Raw genomic sequence first — 20,970 nt, forward strand, 5'->3', positions numbered from 1 at the left:
TCCTTCCTTCCTTCCTTCCTTCCTTCCTTCCTTCCTTCCTTCCTTCCTTCCTTCCTTCCTTCCGGTATTTCAAGAAAGGGTTTCTCTGTGTAATAAGGCCTTGGCTCTCCTGGAACTCACTCCAGATTGGCTTCAAACTCCCAGATCCCACCTGCCTCTGCCTCCCAAGTGCTGGGATTAAAGGTGTGTGCCACCACTTCCTGGTTTCTCTTTTTTCTATTTCTTTTTCTCTCTTTTTGGTTTATGTATTTATGTTTTATGTGCATTTGGTGGTTTTGCCTGCATGTATCTCTGTGTGAAGGTGTCCAATCATGTGGATCTGGATTACAGACACTTGTGAACTGCCATGTGGAGGCTGGGAATTGAACTAGTGTCTTCTGGGAGAATAGCCAGTGCTTTTAACCACTGAGCCATGGCTGCAGTGCTCCAGCCCTGCTTTCTTCCTTTTTCACTAAACCTGCCACATCTGCATTCTCCCCTCAGACTCAGAACAACAGAAAAGCTACATAGTCTTAAAAACAACATGAACCTATGGGGTCTCTGGCTTCTAAGTTTTTTGTTTTATTTAATGCCTAAAATCTTACTGGAGTTTTATATTACTCAGATCTAAACTAAATTTAAAACACTTAACCATCTTAATTTGCCTATTTCTTTTTAGTAGAGAACCAGGTTTTTAGAATTCAACGTGACCTCCTCATAGTGTTTCATCCTGTTTGCAGGAGTAGCCCAGTGACTAGTGAGGACACATCACGTGACTTCACAGTCCATCTGCTGGTTTCAGAAAGTCTTTCTGAAAGAGGGGATTTGTTGGGACTCACGTGTTCCATTGAGCTGCAACTGACGGGGTTTTGAATCCTAGCCACTGATATGATTTTGCCTCATTATCGGAATTAAAAGCTGAGTCACTGGGAAATTCACTTCCCTCTCTCTCTCTCTTTCAGATCATGTGTCCATTGGAGGACTTGGAGACAGCTTTTATGAATATTTGCTTAAGGCATGGTTAATGTCTGACAAGACAGATCTCGAAGCCAAGAAGATGTATTTTGATGCTATTCAGGTAACCCAATATTTAAATCATCCTTACTAGTCAGTTCTGCCTTACAACTTGCATATTAATCAAGCTTTAATGAAAAAAATATAGAGTACTTCATGAGTGTCTTATAAAGTATTTTCAGTCAGGGAGAGTTCGATGTCTGCAGTGTTGTTTTAACCGTAATAACTGTCCTTACAATTTTGGTTCTAACAGAGCACTGGAAGTTATTATGTAGTTCAAATCCCACCTGTGTCATATATTTAGCCAAGCATAGTGGTGACCCCCCTGTACCTCCAACATTGGGAGAGGGGTGGGCAGAGGGTATGAGGACTGCTTTGAGTTTAGAGTCAGACTGGCTACAGAGTGAGTTCCAAGCCAACCTGAGCTACAGCCACCTGTGTGAAGACAGGTGGTCATAGACGGGATACAATTCTGGTCAACAAGAGATCATATGGAAAACAGTGTTGACTGAAGATGACACTGTCCACTGGGATCATACTGGGGCCTCTGTTATGTTGCCCCAGTGGCACTGCCTGATGGCAGGTTGCCTGGGATATACCCCTTTCCTTAAGAATGTGACTATGTTCTTTTCTGATTGCTACATTTTCCTTTATGGGGAAGGAGTCTGGGGTTTAATATCCTGAAAACTGGCTAAGTTGAAATTGCTGGTGCTCCCTGGCTGTCCGGTGCTCCTTTTTGAACTCATCTCCAGAGCTCTAATAAAATTATAGCTAAATCCACGGAAAATTAACCTTTTTCTTGAATGCTCAGAATATTTTGTAGTCTACACTATTCGTATATAGGGGCGAAAAGTTGAAATGGGCCCTCATCTGTCCCAGGATGGCATGGAACCTTATCTAGCCAGTATGACATCAAACCATTCCTCCTGCCTCCACCTCCCGAGTGCTGGGATCTCAGGCACACACTATCACATCTGGCCTTAGACACCTATAACGCCATTTATTTTAAGTCTTTGTCCTAAATGTATTGTCCTCACTAGTAGGTCTGGGTGGTTTGTTTGTTGGAATATAATGCAGCTTGCATTGACCTGGCTACCAAGATTGAGTATTCTGTACGTGTCCTTCCAGGATCAGTTGAAGGCTTCATTGAGCCAACCACAGCCCTTCACTCTCACAAGCAGGCATCAGAAACTCCTTAGGAAGAGGAGTGTAACGGAGCCTGTATTACAGCCTGTAATGAACATCAAATGCAAGTTAGGCTGTGGTCCCTCTGGTCCTGTCCTCATTTGGTACCGCTAGACAGCCCATTCCTCCTCCCAGTGAGGTTTTGGGTATTAATCTTGAGAATTCCTTTCAGTATAATTTGTTTTGCATATGTCATCTAATTAGCATCCTAGCAGACATTTTAACTGTTTTAATTCAAAGTCGCCCACTAAGGCCTTGATAGTCCACAAAGAGCCCATTTGAAATATTGTTTGAAGCATTTTTCCCCCAATTTCTAGAGCCGTTCCCATGTAACTCTTAGCGTATTCTGTTTAGACAAACAGTTGATGGGAAAATCCATTAAGAACAAATGGGGCAAAGTGTTTCCTGTGATCTTAATTGTAAAAAAGAAAAAAAAATTCAACCCATTGTATATTTTCAAGTTTCAGAGCAAAGTTAGAAAAAACAAAAAGCCCCTCCTGAGGACCCACACACACACTCGGCACATCAAGTCTCCTCAGGACTAGGTGCATCCTCTCCCACTGAGGCCAGTCAAGGTGGCAGCTCAGTTAGGGGAACAGGATCACAGACAGGCAACAGATTCCTGGACGGCCCCTACTCCAGTTGTTGGGGGACCTGCATGAAGACCACACTACACATCTGCTACGTATATGCTGGGTTGGGGAAATCCTCTTTCTTCAGGGTTGTAGCCATTGGTAGGCTGCCCATAATGTCACACCTATGTGCACTGTGGCAACAAGAGCGAGGGTGGGGGTGGGGGTGAGAGGCATGGAGTCACATGATGCATCTCAGGAAAGCTGACTCCATAGACCAGCATGAGGATACAGATCTAAGTGTACTGCCCAGTCCATAAGCTTTCATACACTGTCTGACCCAGTCCCAAGCCCCCATCATATCTTGCCACACTTATCGTGCTCTGCCTGGTGAGGTAACTCAGGAGTGGGAAAGTATCATCACCAGTGAGGATTTTTGTGAAGACTAGGAAGAGGCCACCTTCCCGGCCTCGGGTCCTTTATGCTGTCTCCAAGTGTGCCCAGAGCAAATTTAGATCTAATACCTGTATGACAGAGCAGGGCTTCGCAGAGTCGCAGGAGCCTGTGCCACCTCCCTCTCCACCCCACCTGTTCCTTCACAAGGTTGGCTTCCACATCCCCTGCAGTGCATGAGGGCAGCACTAATCAGACTCAGGGGTGAGGGGTTGGGGTGTTTTGTTTTGTTTTGTTTTGTTTTGTTTTGTTTTGTTTTTTCTTAAAAAGGACATGAAGTAGGGAAAGGAGGCAGAGGGGGTCTGGAAGAAGTTGGGGAAGCACTTGGGAGAGGGTAAACATGATCAAAACACATTGCATACAAATGGGGAGCAGTAATTCACCCCTGAGACATAAGGTTCAGTTGACTCCAGGAGGTCATGGCCAGCCTGAAGAACATAACAAATAGAAAACATAAACCAAGCCTGTTCTTATCAAGAAGACAGCAGTGTGTATTATTGCTCTGACTTGTTGAGTCAGTGGGGACATGCTCACAAGTTTTAACTTTAGGTGGATTCAGATAAGAGTGCTTTAACTAGACAGTACTTTGCCCTCTTGTCTGGTTATTAGGGCCTTCCCTGGACACCACACAGACTCTATAATGGGACAAGATATGTGGGCAAGTGATGTAGCATTTAAGAGTTCACAGGCTTCATCAAATTATACAAATATGGAAGAATTAAACTACGGAATAATATATCGTGCTCTCTTTCCTCAATCAATTCCCTATAGATTTGACACACACACAATTTTATTTACTAGAGTCATATTAGAGTATATTTACATTTTTTCATCTCCACACAAAACCATTGCTTCGGGCACAGAACTTCATCATAGTTTATTTTAGGAGGCAGCAAGTTGGTCAGAATCATGCAAAAAATAATATAGTAGTTTATTCACTCTCCATAACAGGGTAATAATGTTGCTCTAATCGGTGCTCAAAAGCTATTACTCTTGCCATGGAGAAAGAATAATTTCCTGGGTGATGAACAAGTATCTGCTTGAAGGACTTTAGTGCAATTTGTGTTATGAGAAGTGTAAATAGCTAAGATGTTCAGTTGCATTAAATGAGAATGAAATATTAATGTGATAACTAAACCATCAATAAAATTAGCTTAACCACAGCTAATGAGCACAGCGGTGTTCATTTATTTCTGACTGTCTTGCTTTTGTTTGTTTATTTCTAATAAAAGTAGAAAGGGTTTTATCTGCCCATGTATTCGTTATCAGTCATTCTTTTACCTTCCAAAATGTGCATCCTAAAATCTCTCCTTTTTCTGACAACAGAGATCACGGCAAACCCTTGAGAATTCTTTTCTTCCTATGTCATAGTGATCATTCTCTAGCAGAAGAATTGGAAATTAGTGATTCCAAACCTAATTCATGCTTTATGATTTTTTAAATACAAGGCTTATTTTATTTCTAACCTAGTTTTTGATAATATCAGCAGTTCATGGGCATAAATAAAATATATCTTACAAATCAGTTTTGTAAATATTATTTTTATCCCTGATTTAAATATCATTTGCTTTAAATTTTTCAACTGTACAGTAATATGTTTCTCAAGAGAATAAACAGGAGATGCACTTGACTTAATTTCTCATGTGCACATGTGGGCAGAGGTCAACTTGGGTCATTCCTCAGGAGCTGGCCTCCTTGTTTATAACATTGTCTGTCATTGCCCTGGAGCTCACTGATGAGGCTACTCTGGCTGGCCAGCAAGGCCCAGGCCGCCGACTTTCTCCTCCCAAACACTGAGATTTACAGCAATGCCACCAATGACAGCTTTTCTCCATGCTTTACTGAGCCATCTCCCTAAACCATCTGATTGGTCTTTTATCACTGCACAAGAAATGTAAATAAGTGGCTTACCAGGGCTAGTGTCTATACTGACTTCTTTTAAACAAAATGCTGCAGAGTCTTCACCGTAGAGAGCATTGTTTCCATGTTATGGATGAGGAGTATACTAAGACTTATAGACATGCTGAACGAGTTACCTGCAGCACTCCTCAAAAGCTTCAGAGATATCATCTAAATCCTTATTCTCTGACTCTGGGACAGCCTATCTTTCCCACTCCCTTTTGCTGCTCAAGCCTAAGAGGGGAAAAACAGCAATGCCGCCATTGTGGATTTTAGACCCTAGCACGTTCTGTTCTTCATCTACAGTGGGACCTGGGCTTCGTCTCAGCTTCGACTCAGCTGAGACATGGTGTCGGTGTCCTGTCTTGGAGAAGGGAATGGCATTTAGGGAATGAGAATGACAAGTGTTTGGTCGTGGAGTCAAACAAAGCAATGGGCCAATAGAGAAAATCCTAACCAGATGAAGAAATGGAGCATTTAAAAAATACAGATAGCAGGAACATTTCTGATGAAATTAGATTTGAGACAACAAGCAAATTGCAAACAGTGTTTTAAATTGTAGTTTTTTTAATTATGTTCACATACGCAATTAAAGTGTATGTGTGTGTATAATTATAGTGTAAAACTGGTGGCATATGCCTATAATCCCAGCACGCAAGAACTGAGGCAGGAGAATTACTGTGAAAGGCAATCCTGCCCTGCATAGTGAATTCAAGGCAATCTGTGATCTATAGCAAAGCCATATCTCAAAGCAAAAGAGGAAAGAAAATGAAATAATTGATTACACAATAATAAAACAGAATTTATGAATTTGAGAAAAGCTACAGACTATTTAACGTGTCTTGTTTTCAGGCCATCGAGACTCACTTGATCCGCAAGTCAAGTGGGGGACTAACGTACATCGCAGAGTGGAAAGGGGGGCTTCTGGAACACAAAATGGGCCACCTGACATGCTTTGCAGGAGGCATGTTTGCACTTGGGGCAGACGGAGCTCCAGAAGCCCGGGCCCAACACTACCTTGAACTCGGAGCTGAAATTGCCCGCACCTGTCATGAGTCTTACAATCGCACGTGTGAGTATATGTTACTCTCGGCTCACAGGCCATTCCCTCAAGCTTTGATTTCATTCAATAAAGGGCTTTGCCGTGGCCATCTTCCAGGAGGAAGAGGGAGAGTAAAGGAGAGAGGGGAAAGAAAACCACTGTGAAATTTGTGATTAGTATTAAAAATACTAATATTTTTAAAGGAATTATGCTTGTACTTAAAAGTCACTGCTATGTACAAAAATACACATCTTAGTGTGTCGAGTAACAAAAAAATAGGCCATACAAGTTTAAGCTTATTCACTGACCTTTGCTTTACCTCAATAACACTGAGCAAGGGTCTCTGACCTAATACAAAAAGAAACTTTCCCCAAAGCCCCATAAGGAGATTATATGTCTGGCTTCCTATTTATAAAATAGGCATTTAAATGCAAAGATTAAATAACTGGCCTTTTGTGACATTCTAAGGGAATTCTCAACCACTCAGCTTTCAGCCACTTAGCAAATGGCTGTAGTGCCTTATAAGCACCTGGTGAGTGTTCAGTAAACAGGAGTTAAATGTGGACAAAGAGAAAAAAAAAAGAATTGTCACTTTCTAAAATGGATTCTTTTAGCTGATACAAATTTAGAAGTATCTTGAGTATTGTGTGTTGTACGGTGTGTATAGCTCTCCCTTAATCTCCCTGGCATCTGTCTTCAGGGTTGTTACATACTTTCTGATTTTGTCGAGGTCCTACCCTTATTCAGGAGGTAACCCTTGTTAACTGATTGCATGTGCTCTAGATGTGAAGTTGGGACCAGAAGCGTTTCGATTTGATGGCGGTGTGGAAGCTATTGCCACAAGGCAAAATGAAAAGTATTACATCTTACGTCCAGAGGTCATCGAGACGTACATGTACATGTGGCGACTGACTCACGATCCCAAGTACAGGACCTGGGCCTGGGAGGCTGTAGAGGTGATGTTTTAGTTTGCATATTTCTTACAGATCAGTTTCTTAGTGCAAAAAATGTTCAACGATGACTGCAAATCTGCTGTGGCATATTTTCTGAGATTTCCTTATCTTTATCAAGTTTGTTCCATTCAGGACTGGCTGTTTCCGGCCAATTCACTGTATAGTGTGGCCTTTAGCTTTGGTTTATGGAACAATAATAAAACTGTATTACAGGTAGACTTGAATACAGAAGGATATATATCTAGACAGAAGGATCTAGAAAGGCATGTTACAGCATGAAGTTACCCTAACTGAGATACTAGACAGATACTTCTGGGTGTTCAGTACTGTCTGTTTTCTACTTGAAATCACTGCAGAATCCATGTTTTCCCATTAGTCCTTGGGCTTTAATGATGCCCTATGCTTTTGCGTAGAGCAGAGCTCCTCAATCTGTAGGTCACAACCCCTTTGGGGGTAGCATATCAGATAGCCTGTATATCAGATATTTACATTATGATTCATAAAAGGAACAAAAGTATAGTTATGAAGTAGCAATGAAAATGCTTTTTTGGTTGGGGGTCACCACAGCATGATGAACTGTATTAGAGGATCTCAGCATTAGTAAGGTTGAGAGCCACTGACCTAAAGTGACCTATATCCTTAGCTCTAAGAAGAACTTAGAGAACAGTTTGCCTTGGATAGTGGTTGTCCACCATCAGAATTTCTCTATCTCACTATGTGCTTTAACTGCTTTTCTTGGGTCTCTTCCTACCCAATATGGAGCATTATCTCCCAGATCTGTTGTGCTGGGACCACAGGAGGTGCCCTCAGCTATACATCAAACCATAGCTAGTTTTAAAGGCTATTATGCAGAAAGAAGAAAGAAGAAAGAGAGTGAGAGCAAGCAGACACTTCTCCCTAGCTTCTTAGTAGAAAGCTAGCTGCCTTAAACACTGATGGTAGGAAGGACTTCTCTGGGAAGTCTCAGGAAGTCTGTGTAAAGCAAAAAATCACCTTGGGAAGCCACTGATTAACCTTCTTTACCTCCTTCTTCACCTAGTGTATCTGTTATCACTAATCGCCAGGCATTTTTAGTAAAATATTCAGTTCTCTAATTATATTCAATCAGTAGTGATTCCACTTGTTTAAATTTACATTTTTTCCTCTGGAAGGAAATGTGTTAAAAGTGAATTTCATCCAAGCCTCAGTGATAAGGAGCTGGCTGTGACTTGGCCTGCAAAGGAATTAGGAGCTTGAATTGCAAATACTGATTTAAATTGGAAACATCAAGAATAATGTATTTCATCAGATCTGACACCAGGACTGGGGGTATGGCTCAGTTGCTAGAATTCTTGTATTGCAGCACACAGGCCTGGGGTTAGGTTATTGCATTAATACACTGTGCATAGCAGTGCACACCTAGAATGCAGCCCTCAGGAAACAACAGGATCAAAGCTCAAGGTCATACTCTGCTATATACCTAGTTTGAAACCATCCTACCTCAAAAAAAGATACATGGCTTACTGTACAAGCATGAGAGCCTGAGTTCAGAACCCCCAAACCCATGTAAAATACAGGCATGGCTGTGTGATCATGTAACCCAAACAATGCTAAGAGTGCCAGAAACTAGAAGATTCTCAACTGGCCAGCCAGTCTAGTCACAGCAATGAGCTACCTCAGAATACAAAATGACAGAGGATACCCAACATTGACCTCTGACCCCCACATATACTCACACAAGTCAACATAGCTGTACAACCCATACACACACCCCAATCAAAATCTAACAGCATAATTTGTAGGGGGCAATGTCATTTCACATACCACTCATGACAGCACTTCATGGCAGTGTTATAGATATTAAATGTACAAAGGAAAAAATGTATAACAAAGACTATCAAAAAGAGGAGATCTCTGGTACTTGGTCGGCAGTAAATGGCTTTGCTTGATTCTTCAGTGACGGGGGTGTCTTTGTAATAATAGCCGTGGTTTCCTATAGGTGAATTTTACCTCTTTTTTTTTTTTTTACTTAATGTGACATGCACTATGAAATTATTTCCCTCTGTCCAAACCAAGGTGTCCCCTGATTTAGCTCCTAGTAATTTCAATTAAGACTTAGCTGGAGTACTGAGCACAGACTCCTGAGGTCTTGCCTTTTCTATGGATGAAAGTCTTGACCCCGTAGGCAATGGCAACACATTTGCCCATCCTTGTGGTCCCTGCACTTCACCAGCAGCCCCAGTGAAGGGCCCTTGCTGTGTAGCAGAAGTGCCCTGCTTTAGCCATTCTGATCCTGGCTTTTGCTCCTCCCTCTTAGCCCTAAGAGATCACAGGTTGCAGCCATGCCAGGAAGAGGTGGGGTCACTTTCCTGTAGGCAGCTCACTGTGGTTGGGGGAGTTGGCCTCAAAGGCAGTCTTTAGCCAGTGAGATTCTAGGGCTGGTGTCTAACCATTCTATTCTTCTTTAAAGAACACATTTACCATGTACATGTTTTCTGCTCGGCCCTATGACCTGTCCTTCATTGCACACAGCTGGAGCCCACTCATTGCACGGGTCCTACTACTTTCTGGTTCACTCACACATACTCACTTCCTTCCAGATATCTCAATAAACTCCCTACTCACAACCAATATTGCATGTGACTTTTCAGGGAACTGCTAAAATGTAGGGCATTGAAAACCCAGTTAGTACACCTCTATAGTCAAACCCAGCATTCTGGGCTGTGGAGATGGCTCAATGGTTAAGTACTTGCCTTACACACTGGAGCCTCAGCATTCAAATCACCCAAAACAACATAAATACAGGCATGCTAGCATATGTCTATTGTCCTAGTGTTTCTTCTGCAAGATGAGAAGCAGAAATCAGAGAATCCACAGAAATTCATGGGCCAGGAAGCATGGGGTAGATAAGAGGCCCTGTCACAAACAAGACAGAAAGTGAGAATCGATACTCAAAGTCACCTTTGTATTACACACACACACACAAACACACACACACACAGATGCGCACACCCACACGCACAATCACTGTCTTAGTTTCTTTTCTTGGTTGATATGATAAAATACTCTCCAAAAGCTACTTAAGGGAGAAAAGGTTTATTCCATTATTCTGGCTCACAGTTCTGAGGTACAGTCCATGGTGGGGAGGCAGGTCAAAGCAGCTGGAGTTTGAAGCAACTGGGCACCCTGCTGAGAAATGCTGTCATTCAACAACCTCTCTCCACTTAAGTAGTCCAGAATCCCATCTAGGGACTAATGCCACCCACAGTACATGGGTCTTGACACCTAATGCAATCAAGATAATCTCCCATAGGCATGTCCATCTCCCAGATGATTAATAAGTATTTAAGTATATTACGGTGACAGCTCTCTCTCTCTCTCTCTCTCTCTCTCTCTCTCTCTCTCTCTCTCTCTCTCTCTCTCTTGCACGCACACGCACACACAACAAATATTACCCTTTACTCAGTGTTTTTTCACCGATACACTCAGTAAAACCAATTTCCATGTCTTCGTTAGATACGATAATTACTTTAAATACATTAGGGCAATGTGTATGCCACAGTGCAACACTGGAGCCTGCCTTCCTGAGTAAATAGCACTCCAGTAATTATGATCATCCGGGTACTTGTGAGCACACCTACCAGAAGGAACTTCTAGCTGGTCCTTCATTTGCTCTCTATCAGTAATGACAAGAACTGTATTGCATTTGTCCTGATTGAATATGCGACAGCTGGCAGATAAGATTTATCTGAATAATAGCAGTGCCTATTTATTCATACAGATTAGGTAATATCGCAGCTGATCCACAGACGATAAGTCCTCATGGGACTTTTGCTTTCTTCAGTTTTCTTTGATGCCTTGCACCTCACTCTTTGCATGCCAACGTTCTGAATCTGAGAGAATAGTGCTTCTTTCCCAATCCTACTTCTACTTCCCCAGACGTGATCCTTCCTTCCAAATTCTCTCTAATACATCTGTGTTGCCTGAGCCTTTGTTGTTTTCTCCTTGAGACCAGAGCAATTTCAAGCAGACACCATTAATGGTATTATAGCTTTGGGATTGACTCTTACAAATCTCCATGGATTGGCTATTCAACTTCTATCTTCATAGCAGTGCTTCCTGACTTAAGTCTGACTGGTCTTGCTAGCTATTGGCTTCCTCAGCCAACCCCAGATTATAATCAGTCCGGGTCAAGTTTGTCTTCCATCCACTGATTCAGGCTACAATCACAATAAACAGCCCTAACATCCTGTCCTATGCTATTAGCATGCTGCAGCACATTTGGTCCCTAATAACATAAGCCCTTACACAAAATGCCCAGAGGCTGAGCACTGCCAGAGCAGACTAAATGAAATGATTTGCTCAAGATGTGACTGTTTCCATTGCCGAGAGACAGTTAGAATGAGCATCCGTCTTGTTAGCCCAGGAAGCCTGTTGTTCCCAGCTTCACAGTCCTCATATCTCAACATTTATAATTTTGTTGAGGGGGTGATTTTGTTATTAGCACATATTAATTATACAAAATAAGAGGACTCGTGATAGCATTTCCAGCCACTGCATAGAAGTTCATGCATTTAGACTTTGACTTGGGGGTGTTTAGTTTTAGGAAACTGAAAAGGGTCTTCTACATTATCCTCATTTCTAAATTAATTTTGATTTATCTAAAGCCTCAAAAACTTGAAAATAGCTAGGCTGCTGAAAGACCTTTGTACTGTGGTAAGTATTCCTTTGCCTATGTTGAGGGCTCTGCCCATCTTAAGGAATTTCAGTGGCTGCAATTAGCAAATCTAGTGGTCCCACTCTCACCAACTTTGTGTTCTTGACTACTGTCTTAGTCATGGTTTCTTTTGCTGTGCTGAAATATCATGACCCAAAGTAAACTGGGTAGGAAAGAATTTATTTTGCTGACAGGTCCACATCACTGCTCATCATTAGAAGAGTAAGGGTAGGATCTCAAACGGGGCAGAGGCTGATGCAAGGAGGGGTGCTGCGTACGGGCTTCCTCCCCATGGCTTGCTCAGCCTGCTTTGTTATAGACCCCAGGCCCACCAGACCAGGTTGGCACCATTCACAATGAGCTGGACCCTCCCCATCAATCACTAACTTAAAAACATGCTCTACAGGCTTGCCTACAGCCTGAACTTAATGGAGGCCTTTTCTCAATAGAGGGTCCCTCCTGTCAAATGCCTATAACATATGTCAAGATGACAAAAACTAGCCAGCACAACTATTGTGCTTATTGTCCAATGAGGAATTATGGGAGAAAAACCATGAGTGGACACGAACTGAAAAGGAAGATGTCTGTGTTGTGTATATTCAAAGGCAATGCTTTATCTCTTTCCTTTTTCTGATCTCTTTTGTCTCCTTGGTTGGTTGGTTGAATAGGTAGATGGTGAGATAAGTGGGTAGCTGGGGTTTTGTTGTTTGCTTCACACAGGGTATCATTAGCTAACCCAGGCTGGCCCAAACTCAAAGTACTCCTGCCTGAGCCTCCTACGTGCTGAAATCAGAGCCCTGCACCGCTATGTCCATCTGCCAGCTCTGTATCAAATGAAAGAACTCATAAAAATTTCCATGGACAGAAAGGAGAGCTAATCACCATGCCTGGCTGTCTCTGCTTATTATCACCCAAAGAGCTTCAAGGGAGTGGATGAATGGACTAGGGAACGTTTTGTGATTAAGATCGTTTTAAGGAAATATTTGGAAATTCGGTTTCATTATATCTCAGAATAACCTCCCCTGTTTTTTTTTTAAATGCTGACCATTTTTTCTCAATTTACAAATAAAATTTGGCTTAATCCTCACATCTGATACTTGGCTGCTTATCAAAAAGCCCTTTCTATCAAAAAAAGGAAAGGAAAAAAAATAATAGGATGTAGTCGTTGCCTTTGGAGCTCTCCCTCAATTGTCTTACTGTATAATATTTAGAATTTAATTGAGGCATTGTTTTAAGCTCAGCATTTCGTTTTTGAAAGGTTTTCTTTTCCTCCTAAGTACTAAATCATGGAGATTTTTTCTTTTCTTTGTTCACATAGCACATTGGCTTAGTCTTCTTTAACCTAGCAATTAAGTACTTCTCATGGATGGCTGCTCTCTTCTCCTTTGCCTTATGTCCCTGGTGTGAAAAGTCAGTGACCTCCTTGGCAGTATCTGTTGGTTGTGGCTGAGCACCGGGTGCAGTGTCCCTGATTGCTCGTGAGCCGTCATACCTGCCATGTGCTTTCTCTTTCCTCTTTTTTTTTTTTTGAGCTTAATTTTCAAAGTATAATTTTTTTCAAACCCCTTTTCTAGCTTATGAAAGTATTTCTCAACTAGCATGAAAAGGCCTGTAACTTTCAGGAAATTGACATATGATTTTAAGTTGTAAGAAAAAAACAAATAGCCAGGGAATGGCAAGAGTTGGTTAAACTACTTGCTTTGTAAGCATGAGGACCTGAGTTCAATCCCCAGCACCCCCACAGAAAGCCAGGCTCAGCGTGTACCTTTAATCTCAGCACTGGGGAGGTATGGACAAGAGGGTCCCTAGGGATGGCTAGCCAATCCTAATAGTCTAGCCTAATTGATGAGCTTCAGGCTGATGATAGTCCCTGTATCAAAGGAGGTGATTGTCTTCATAAGATTTACGTTTGCTGTGGTCTCCAGCCTCCATACAAACGTCTCCACCCGTGCAGAAATACATATGTGCATACATATTCTAAAAAGACAAAATTGTGATTTATAAAGGAAAAATGTAAATATAAGTAATAGAAATTAGAATAGGAAATTAAGAGTAACGTTACCTTATATTTTTTTTACAGTTCGCTATTACTCATAATGTATCATGATTTTAATCTGTCTTTGCTCTTTTGTTTATACGGTTTTATGAGTTAAATGTCTCGCTGCTTCACAAAATAGCCACCAAAAGCAATTTAATAAAGAAAATATTTTCATATGTTCGTGTTTGAAGGTATATCCTGCATGGTGGGAAAAGCAATAGTTGAGGTAACTTGAGATAGCTGTTTACGTCCACAGACAGGATTCAGAGAGAATGAAATGTTTTTTTTCTGGTTTTATTCAGTCTTGGGACCGCATTCATGGTATGACACACATAGACAGTGAGACTTCCTTCCTCAATTACGTCCTCTGAAAGCACCCTCCCATGCTCACAGGACTCATGGGCGTGCTCAGAGGTATTGAATGGGTTGAGTAGACAGGGAAGCATCACAGGTACAACCTTTGACAACTCAACTTGAGACTCAGACATACTTTAATCTGTCACATTCTATCACTGGCCCCAGAAAGGGTTTATGGTCATCTCACAATGAAAAATGCTTTGTTTAAAAGCGTGAGTACAAAATTGTCTGAGACTTAAGGCAGTCTCTTTTTTCATTTTTTATTGGTTATTTTATTTATTGACGTTTCAAATGTTATCCTCATTCCCAGTTTCCCCACCACAAATCCCCTATCCCCTCCTTCCTCCCCATGCTTCTATGAGGATGCTCCCCCACCCGCCCAACCAATCCTGCCTCAGTGCCGTAGCATTCCCCTACCCTGGGTCATTGAGCCTCCACAGGACCAAGGGGCTCCCCCCTCAGTGATCCTCATTAAGACAAATCCTCTGCTACATATGCAGCTGGAGCCATGGGTCTTCCCTCATGTGTACTCTTTGATTGGTGGTTTAATCCCTAGTAGCTTTGGGGGATCCGGTTGGTTGCTATTGTTGTTTTCCTTAAGGCAATCTTTTAACCATCAGCCTCTCTAAAATCAAAATTCCATCTTATATACCATATTATATACCTCCAATATACAGTAACATAGAGCAAATGTTTCCATTCCAAAGAGGAGGAATGGAATAATGGCAAGGAAAGACTTGTCAAACAAGACCGAAACCCGAAGGAAAGAAAAACAGGAAACCCTATGCCTCCATGCCTGGCATCTAAGGTTTGTGGTACCATCATTCTGAGATCCAGAAGCTTTAAAGAACCCTGCTTCTCCAGTTCTGCAAACTGCAGCCAGCCCAGGTACCCTCACCTTTTGGCTTGTTCCACATAAAGCCAACTGGTATTGTCAACAGATGGCCAATAGTGTATCCTGGTATCTCCTTTACAGCTTAGGCTTTACCTTCACAGCTCTATGCCATGGTCTCTCCAAGGCTCCTGGTAAAGAATGCAACCCTGCCAAACGCTGCTGGCCACTGCCATTTTGGGGACTTTGATATAAGACTTAATTACCCAGAAATTCTTGCATTTTGCATGACTACAAAACGACCACCGTGTGAGCAATACTGCTAAGTTCTGCTGTCAGCTCAGGAAGAACCTAGCACCTCTGCCCTCGCTGCTGTGGCCTCTGTGTATTTGGTGGCTGAACATCGGGAAGGACTTTCCAAGGCAATTCTATTCCAGCAGAGAAACCCTTTAGCAATGTTCTCAATTCAAGATTTCTCCTACAACATTAATTCTACAATTTCTAACTTTGGACGATGGGATCTTGCCCTCAGAAAACCTTTCCCATAGTCTCCGGGAAACATGTGAAGTTTCTTAGATATGTTAATCTCTTTAACATTTTTAAGATCTTTCTGCCCTTTCCTGCTGTAAATCTGGATACGTGTACTAAGAAATAATCACACCGCAGCCTGTGTCCTATGCTATCTTGACATTTCCTCCACAGAACAATTCAGTCCATTGTTCGAGAGCTCCAGGCTCACTCAATATTTCAGGACACAAGAACAGTGCAGCCACATTCTTTTCAGAATATAACCCAAATATCCCCAAGTCTGGTTCCCAAGAGAATTCGTGGTCCTTTCTACAACATCATGAGCTGAGCCGCCTCTGTCCATATTTTCCCCACAAGGACTCATTAGCCTTTGCTTATAGCACTGCAGTGCTTATCTATCCGAGCCCTCCAAATTCTCCCATAGCCCTCCCACCAACCAGTTTGAACAGACTACAAGCCACATGATCAGGTTTATTATAGATAGCACTGCCCCCACTCCTTGATAGCAGTTTTCTCTACTCGTTATGGAACTCATTGCTATGGCCCCCCAAAAATTATCTGCAAATGCAACATAGAACAGGGGGATTTATTTGGGCTCTCAGTTAGAAGGCAGGGTCTGTCATGTTGGGGACGTCAAGGCAGCAGAAACATAAGGTAGCTGGTCACAGTGCATCCAGAGTCAGGAGTCAAAGAGCAAGTATTTTCTCCTTTTCTCCTTTTCCTTCAATCTAGGACTCCACCCAGTGGATTGATTCCACCCGTATTCATCAAGAATATTTCTCCTCAACCAAGCTTCTCTGGAAACACCATCAGAGGCATGTCCAGGGATGTGTTTTCTAAATGATTCTAACCCTAGTCAAGTTGGCAGGGAAGATGAACCATCTGAACTTTCTATGACTCAGGACTAGGTCTTAGATGGCAATTTTATTTTGCCATGGACTTAATAGAATTCCTAGAATGGGATAAAAAAAAAAACCTGTCTGGAATATGCTTATTAACAAGCAGCCTGTAAAAATGTAAAATACATACAATATACAAAAACAAAGACATATTTAAAAAATCAAGTATAAGATGTAAACGAAATAAAACTCCTAGAAGAAAACTAAGGAAAAAATCTTCTTGACATTGGCCTGGCAATGATTTCATTGGATTTGATACTCACAGGACAGCAACAAAACTAAAATGAAACACACAGGACCACATCAGTCTTCAACAGTTCTGCATAGCAGAGGAAACAATCAACTAAGCTAAAGTAACAGGGCATAGAAATTAGTTTCAACCATTTGCCACTATGTAACTGTATGATGACTCTTCTATCTGACCACATGTATGATGGCATTCCCATAAGATGTTATTGCTTGGTAGTATGTAAGTACACTTGGTGACTGTATCTTATGAGGAACTAATATCCAAAACGGTGACTTCATACAACTCAGTGATGAAAGATAACCCATTCTGAAAATGGGCAAAGAACCTCAATGGGCCTCTTTTTGCAAAGAAGACATACAAGTAGCCAAAAACTATATGAAAAGGCTCTAGTATCTCTCATCACAGAGAACACAAACCAAACTTACGGTGAGATCTCCTCAGATTTATGAAAACAACTGTTATAAGAAAAAAATAAGTCAAGGGATTACTAGTGGTGTCAAGTATGTGAAGAAAAGGGAACCCTTGTACACTGTTGATGACAATAAAAACTGGGATGGCCATCATGAGAAATAGTATGGAGATTCCTTTAAAAATTAAAAATAGAGTAGTCCTAAGATAAAGTAGTCCAGCCGGGCGGTGGTGGTGCACGCCTTTAATCCCAGCACTTGGGAGGCCAGCCTGGTCTACAGAATGAGTTCCAGGACAGCAAGGGCAACACAGAGAAACCCTGTCTCGAAAAACCAAAAAAAAAAAAAAAAAAAAAAAAAGATAAAGTAGTCCAATTTCTGGGCATATATCCAAGGACATGCCATAAGACCTAGGGAAGTCTGCAATCTCACATCGATAACAGCATGATTGACAGTAACCAGTACATATCCTCAGTAGATGAAGGACTAAAGATGTGGCACACATATACAGTGGAACTCATACATTATCCTAAACAGAACAACCATACACAGAAAGGCTCTGCACTTCCATGTAGAACATAGGATAATTGAATTTCGTAACAGGACTAGAGAGCAGAATGGTAGTTACCAGGACCTGGTGAGGAAGAAGAAAGCGGCGTATACCACATACACTAGTCAAAGGGTTTAAAAATTTCAGCTAAAAGATGAACATATGCCAGGTGGTGGTGGCCCAAACCTTTAATCCTAGTACTCAGGAGGAAGAGGCAGGAAAAGTTCAAGGCCTTCGAGGCCAGTCTTGTCTACAGAATGAGTTCTAGGACAGCTAGGCATACACAGAGAAACCCTGGACAAGGGGAGGAAAGAGGAGGGGGGAGCCTTTTGGAGGATTACTATACTATATAGCATGGTGACTATAGTGAATTACAATGTGTGAGTATATCTCAAGGATTCTCACCACAAATACACACACACACATGTAAAATCATTCGAGATGCTCTGGATATGTTGATTAGCCCGATTGTGGTAGTCATTTCACAATCTGTACAGGAAGCAGCATGCTAATACATCTCAAATAGATGAGGATTTTATTTGTCAACAATACATCAGTTAAGGCTAAAAAGTAAGAATGAGGGCTTCTGGGGAAACAGTCTACAAACAGTAGTCAATTTATTGACAGATAACAAAACGGAAGGCGGGATTTGAAGTTTTTACATACATTTTCATCCCCACACTCCCAGCCCATCTCCTTTTCCAATATTCATTGTGTTCACGGAGCAACAGGCCATTTCTCTCTAAGCTTCTGAAGTTATCAGTGAATTTATCCCATTCTCTTCTCTACCATATTAAGGAAAAGGAAAAAACTGGGTTTTGCAATGGATTCTAGACTCACTTTTCTTCATTTCCAATCACTGGCATCATTAATAGTTAGCTATACTTCTTTTTTTAATCCCATAAGATTTAACTGGAAAAATACAGAGGTGGTATATTGTGATGAAAGTAGATGTTTTGAGGTCTCAGCACACTTTCTTGGCCAATGGTTTGCAGTTGTAGTTAACATTAAGGACACCCATAGACAGAGATCAGCACACTGTTCTGTAAAGGACAATGTAGTCTCTTCCTCAACTACTCACATCCAACATGGTTATGCAAACAGCCACAGACACTTTACATTCAAAGGTAGTCTAACTATAGTTTAATAAAACTTTATTTGCAAAATAATCAATGGTCTATTCATAGCCTGTGGTCTTAGAATTACCGAACTTTACTCTGGACAATGTACAAATGATAGAAATGAATGCAGACTTTTCCAAAACCACACAGACAAGGGTTTCTCTTGAGGCAAAACATAAAGCCCATAGGTCGTGTGCCTTTTTCACTTTATTTGCCTTTTTACTTTATAGTTTTTAAATTTTCTGTCAAAAACGCTCTCAAGCTCTTATTGCCTTTGAAACCTCGTCTTGTCTGAATTTGACAATCTAATAGAAGACTACTGATAATCACTTTCCTGACTTTCCCGTCTCTTCTTGGCAATTCAGGCTCTGGAAACTCACTGCAGAGTGAACGGAGGCTACTCAGGCCTACGGGATGTTTACATTGCCCGTGAGAGTTATGATGATGTGCAGCAAAGTTTCTTCCTGGCAGAGACTCTGAAGTAAGTAAATAAAATTGTTCTCCAGGTGTGTGACTAAGGCCCCCAAGGAGATCTTCTCTACAGATGTCTTCAGGATATACACATTCATAGTATACCAAATGTGACTGATGTGTGCAGGAGCCATTCCAGTTTAGGTGTGATACCAGCACCGTCTCTGTATTTGTATTTGTAGTTATTGCTGAGGCAGATGGCCTGGGACTACTCAGTGTGGTTCTCATAGTCTAGCACCCAAGCATGAATGATGCCATGTTAAGGTCTGTGGGTGTTAGAACTGTGGTCCATGGTTCTCTACAGGATACGCAGAGACATGCGTGTGTCTCTGTGGCAAGGTTTCTTGTGCCTCATATTCTGTCATTCTTTTCTCCCTCAAGGTATCTGTACTTGATATTTTCTGATGATGACCTCCTTCCACTCGAACACTGGATCTTCAACACCGAGGCTCATCCTTTCCCTGTACTCCGTGAACAGAAGAAGGAAGTTGATGTCAAAGAGAAATGAAAGACATTTTCTATTTTACTCTGCTTCGTTCCCTCACTGCATACCTTAATAATTCCTTTTCTGGTAATCAGGCATATGATGAACTCTTATTGATTGGAAAAAGTCTATGATTATTCCTAAGTTCTAAAATTGTTTTGCAGTCTTTTATGTTTAGTAGCATAAGCCTAAGTGGACCTCAGTTCCCTGTTTCATTATTCGGCTAGTAGATCTGCAGATTCTGCTCGTCTTCTTCTTTTTCTCAAGGAATCTATTGTTTCTGAAATTCATGAAGTCTCGACATCATTTTCATAATAGAACCGTCTACCAGTGACCTCTTGATTATGATTTGATTTGACTGCAAAACTTCTTCCTCCTCTGTGAGGAGATGCTGTCTGCTTCGAGCTGTAATGTTTTGCCATGTTGCAAAAAGCCATAATAATAAATTAAGTATTAAAAAATAGCTTTTTTTTCATCTTCAAGTTCATGTTAATCTGGTTTGTCTGTCCACTAGAGACAGTTCTTGCAACTGTGACAGCCTCTTAGCAGGTCTATCATTATTTGATAGAATGTCTTCTAAAGTACTTCACTCTCATTGTGATTCAGATGAGAAAGTCATCCCAGAAGAGCCGGCGACCATGGCCTCATCTCGTCACAAATGCAGTATCTTTATATTGGGTGATTATGTTCATGTTTCCTCACTTTGAATTTTGTTCTCTGCTTTTGCTCTAATGCCCTGTGTCATCTCTGTATCACATACTGCTTGATTTCTCCCATCGTCCACAGCACAGCAAGGGGAGCTCCTGAGTTACGCAGAACGCCTGGCTACTCAATTAGTTTTGAGAGTGAAAAGACTTAACTTGTAATGTGCCAGGTTTTCCTTTTAACTGAATCTATTCCAAAATCTGGTCTCTGAAAAGAGAGTGAGAATTCCGTATGACTAGCTCCTGGATCTGCATTTCCTTCTTGGTTCTCTTAAGCAAAGGATGCATTGTACTTGGTTCAGCTCTGCAAAGGGCTCCTCCCAGGTGTGCCCCATCATCGCACTTCAGTTTGTGAAAGGGAGCTTTTATTTTACCCAGTGAAAGAAACATTTCTGACCTGTTCTGCTATAGGAGAAAAAAATCTAATTAGCTCTTAAGGACACAGTGTATTAAATGTGCTTACGTTCAGCATAAAGATCTTTTTTTTTTTTTAAATTTTATTGATTTATATGAGTACACTGTAGCTGTCTTCAGAC

At 41.4% G+C, this 20,970-nt stretch overlaps 1 protein-coding gene across 2 annotated transcripts in view; it reads left to right on the plus strand.

The window, feature by feature from the left end:
* Positions 1 to 20,212, plus strand: part of Man1a1 (mannosidase alpha class 1A member 1) — a 170,044-nt gene extending 149,832 nt beyond the window's left edge. For both annotated transcript variants that reach the window (XM_028772584.1, XM_028772585.1), the window contains exons 9-13: positions 942 to 1,057; positions 5,955 to 6,174; positions 6,928 to 7,100; positions 19,141 to 19,256; positions 19,628 to 20,212. In XM_028772584.1, the coding sequence (XP_028628417.1) occupies positions 942 to 1,057; positions 5,955 to 6,174; positions 6,928 to 7,100; positions 19,141 to 19,256; positions 19,628 to 19,754 (752 nt within the window). In that variant the 3' untranslated portion in view covers positions 19,755 to 20,212. The remainder of the gene's footprint in view (positions 1 to 941; positions 1,058 to 5,954; positions 6,175 to 6,927; positions 7,101 to 19,140; positions 19,257 to 19,627) is intronic.
* The last annotated feature ends 758 nt before the right edge of the window (positions 20,213 to 20,970 follow it).

The sequence above is a fragment of the Grammomys surdaster genome, unplaced genomic scaffold, assembly GCF_004785775.1.
Source record: "Grammomys surdaster isolate TR1022 unplaced genomic scaffold, NIH_TR_1.0 215, whole genome shotgun sequence".
Classification (NCBI taxonomy): Eukaryota; Metazoa; Chordata; class Mammalia; order Rodentia; family Muridae; genus Grammomys; species Grammomys surdaster.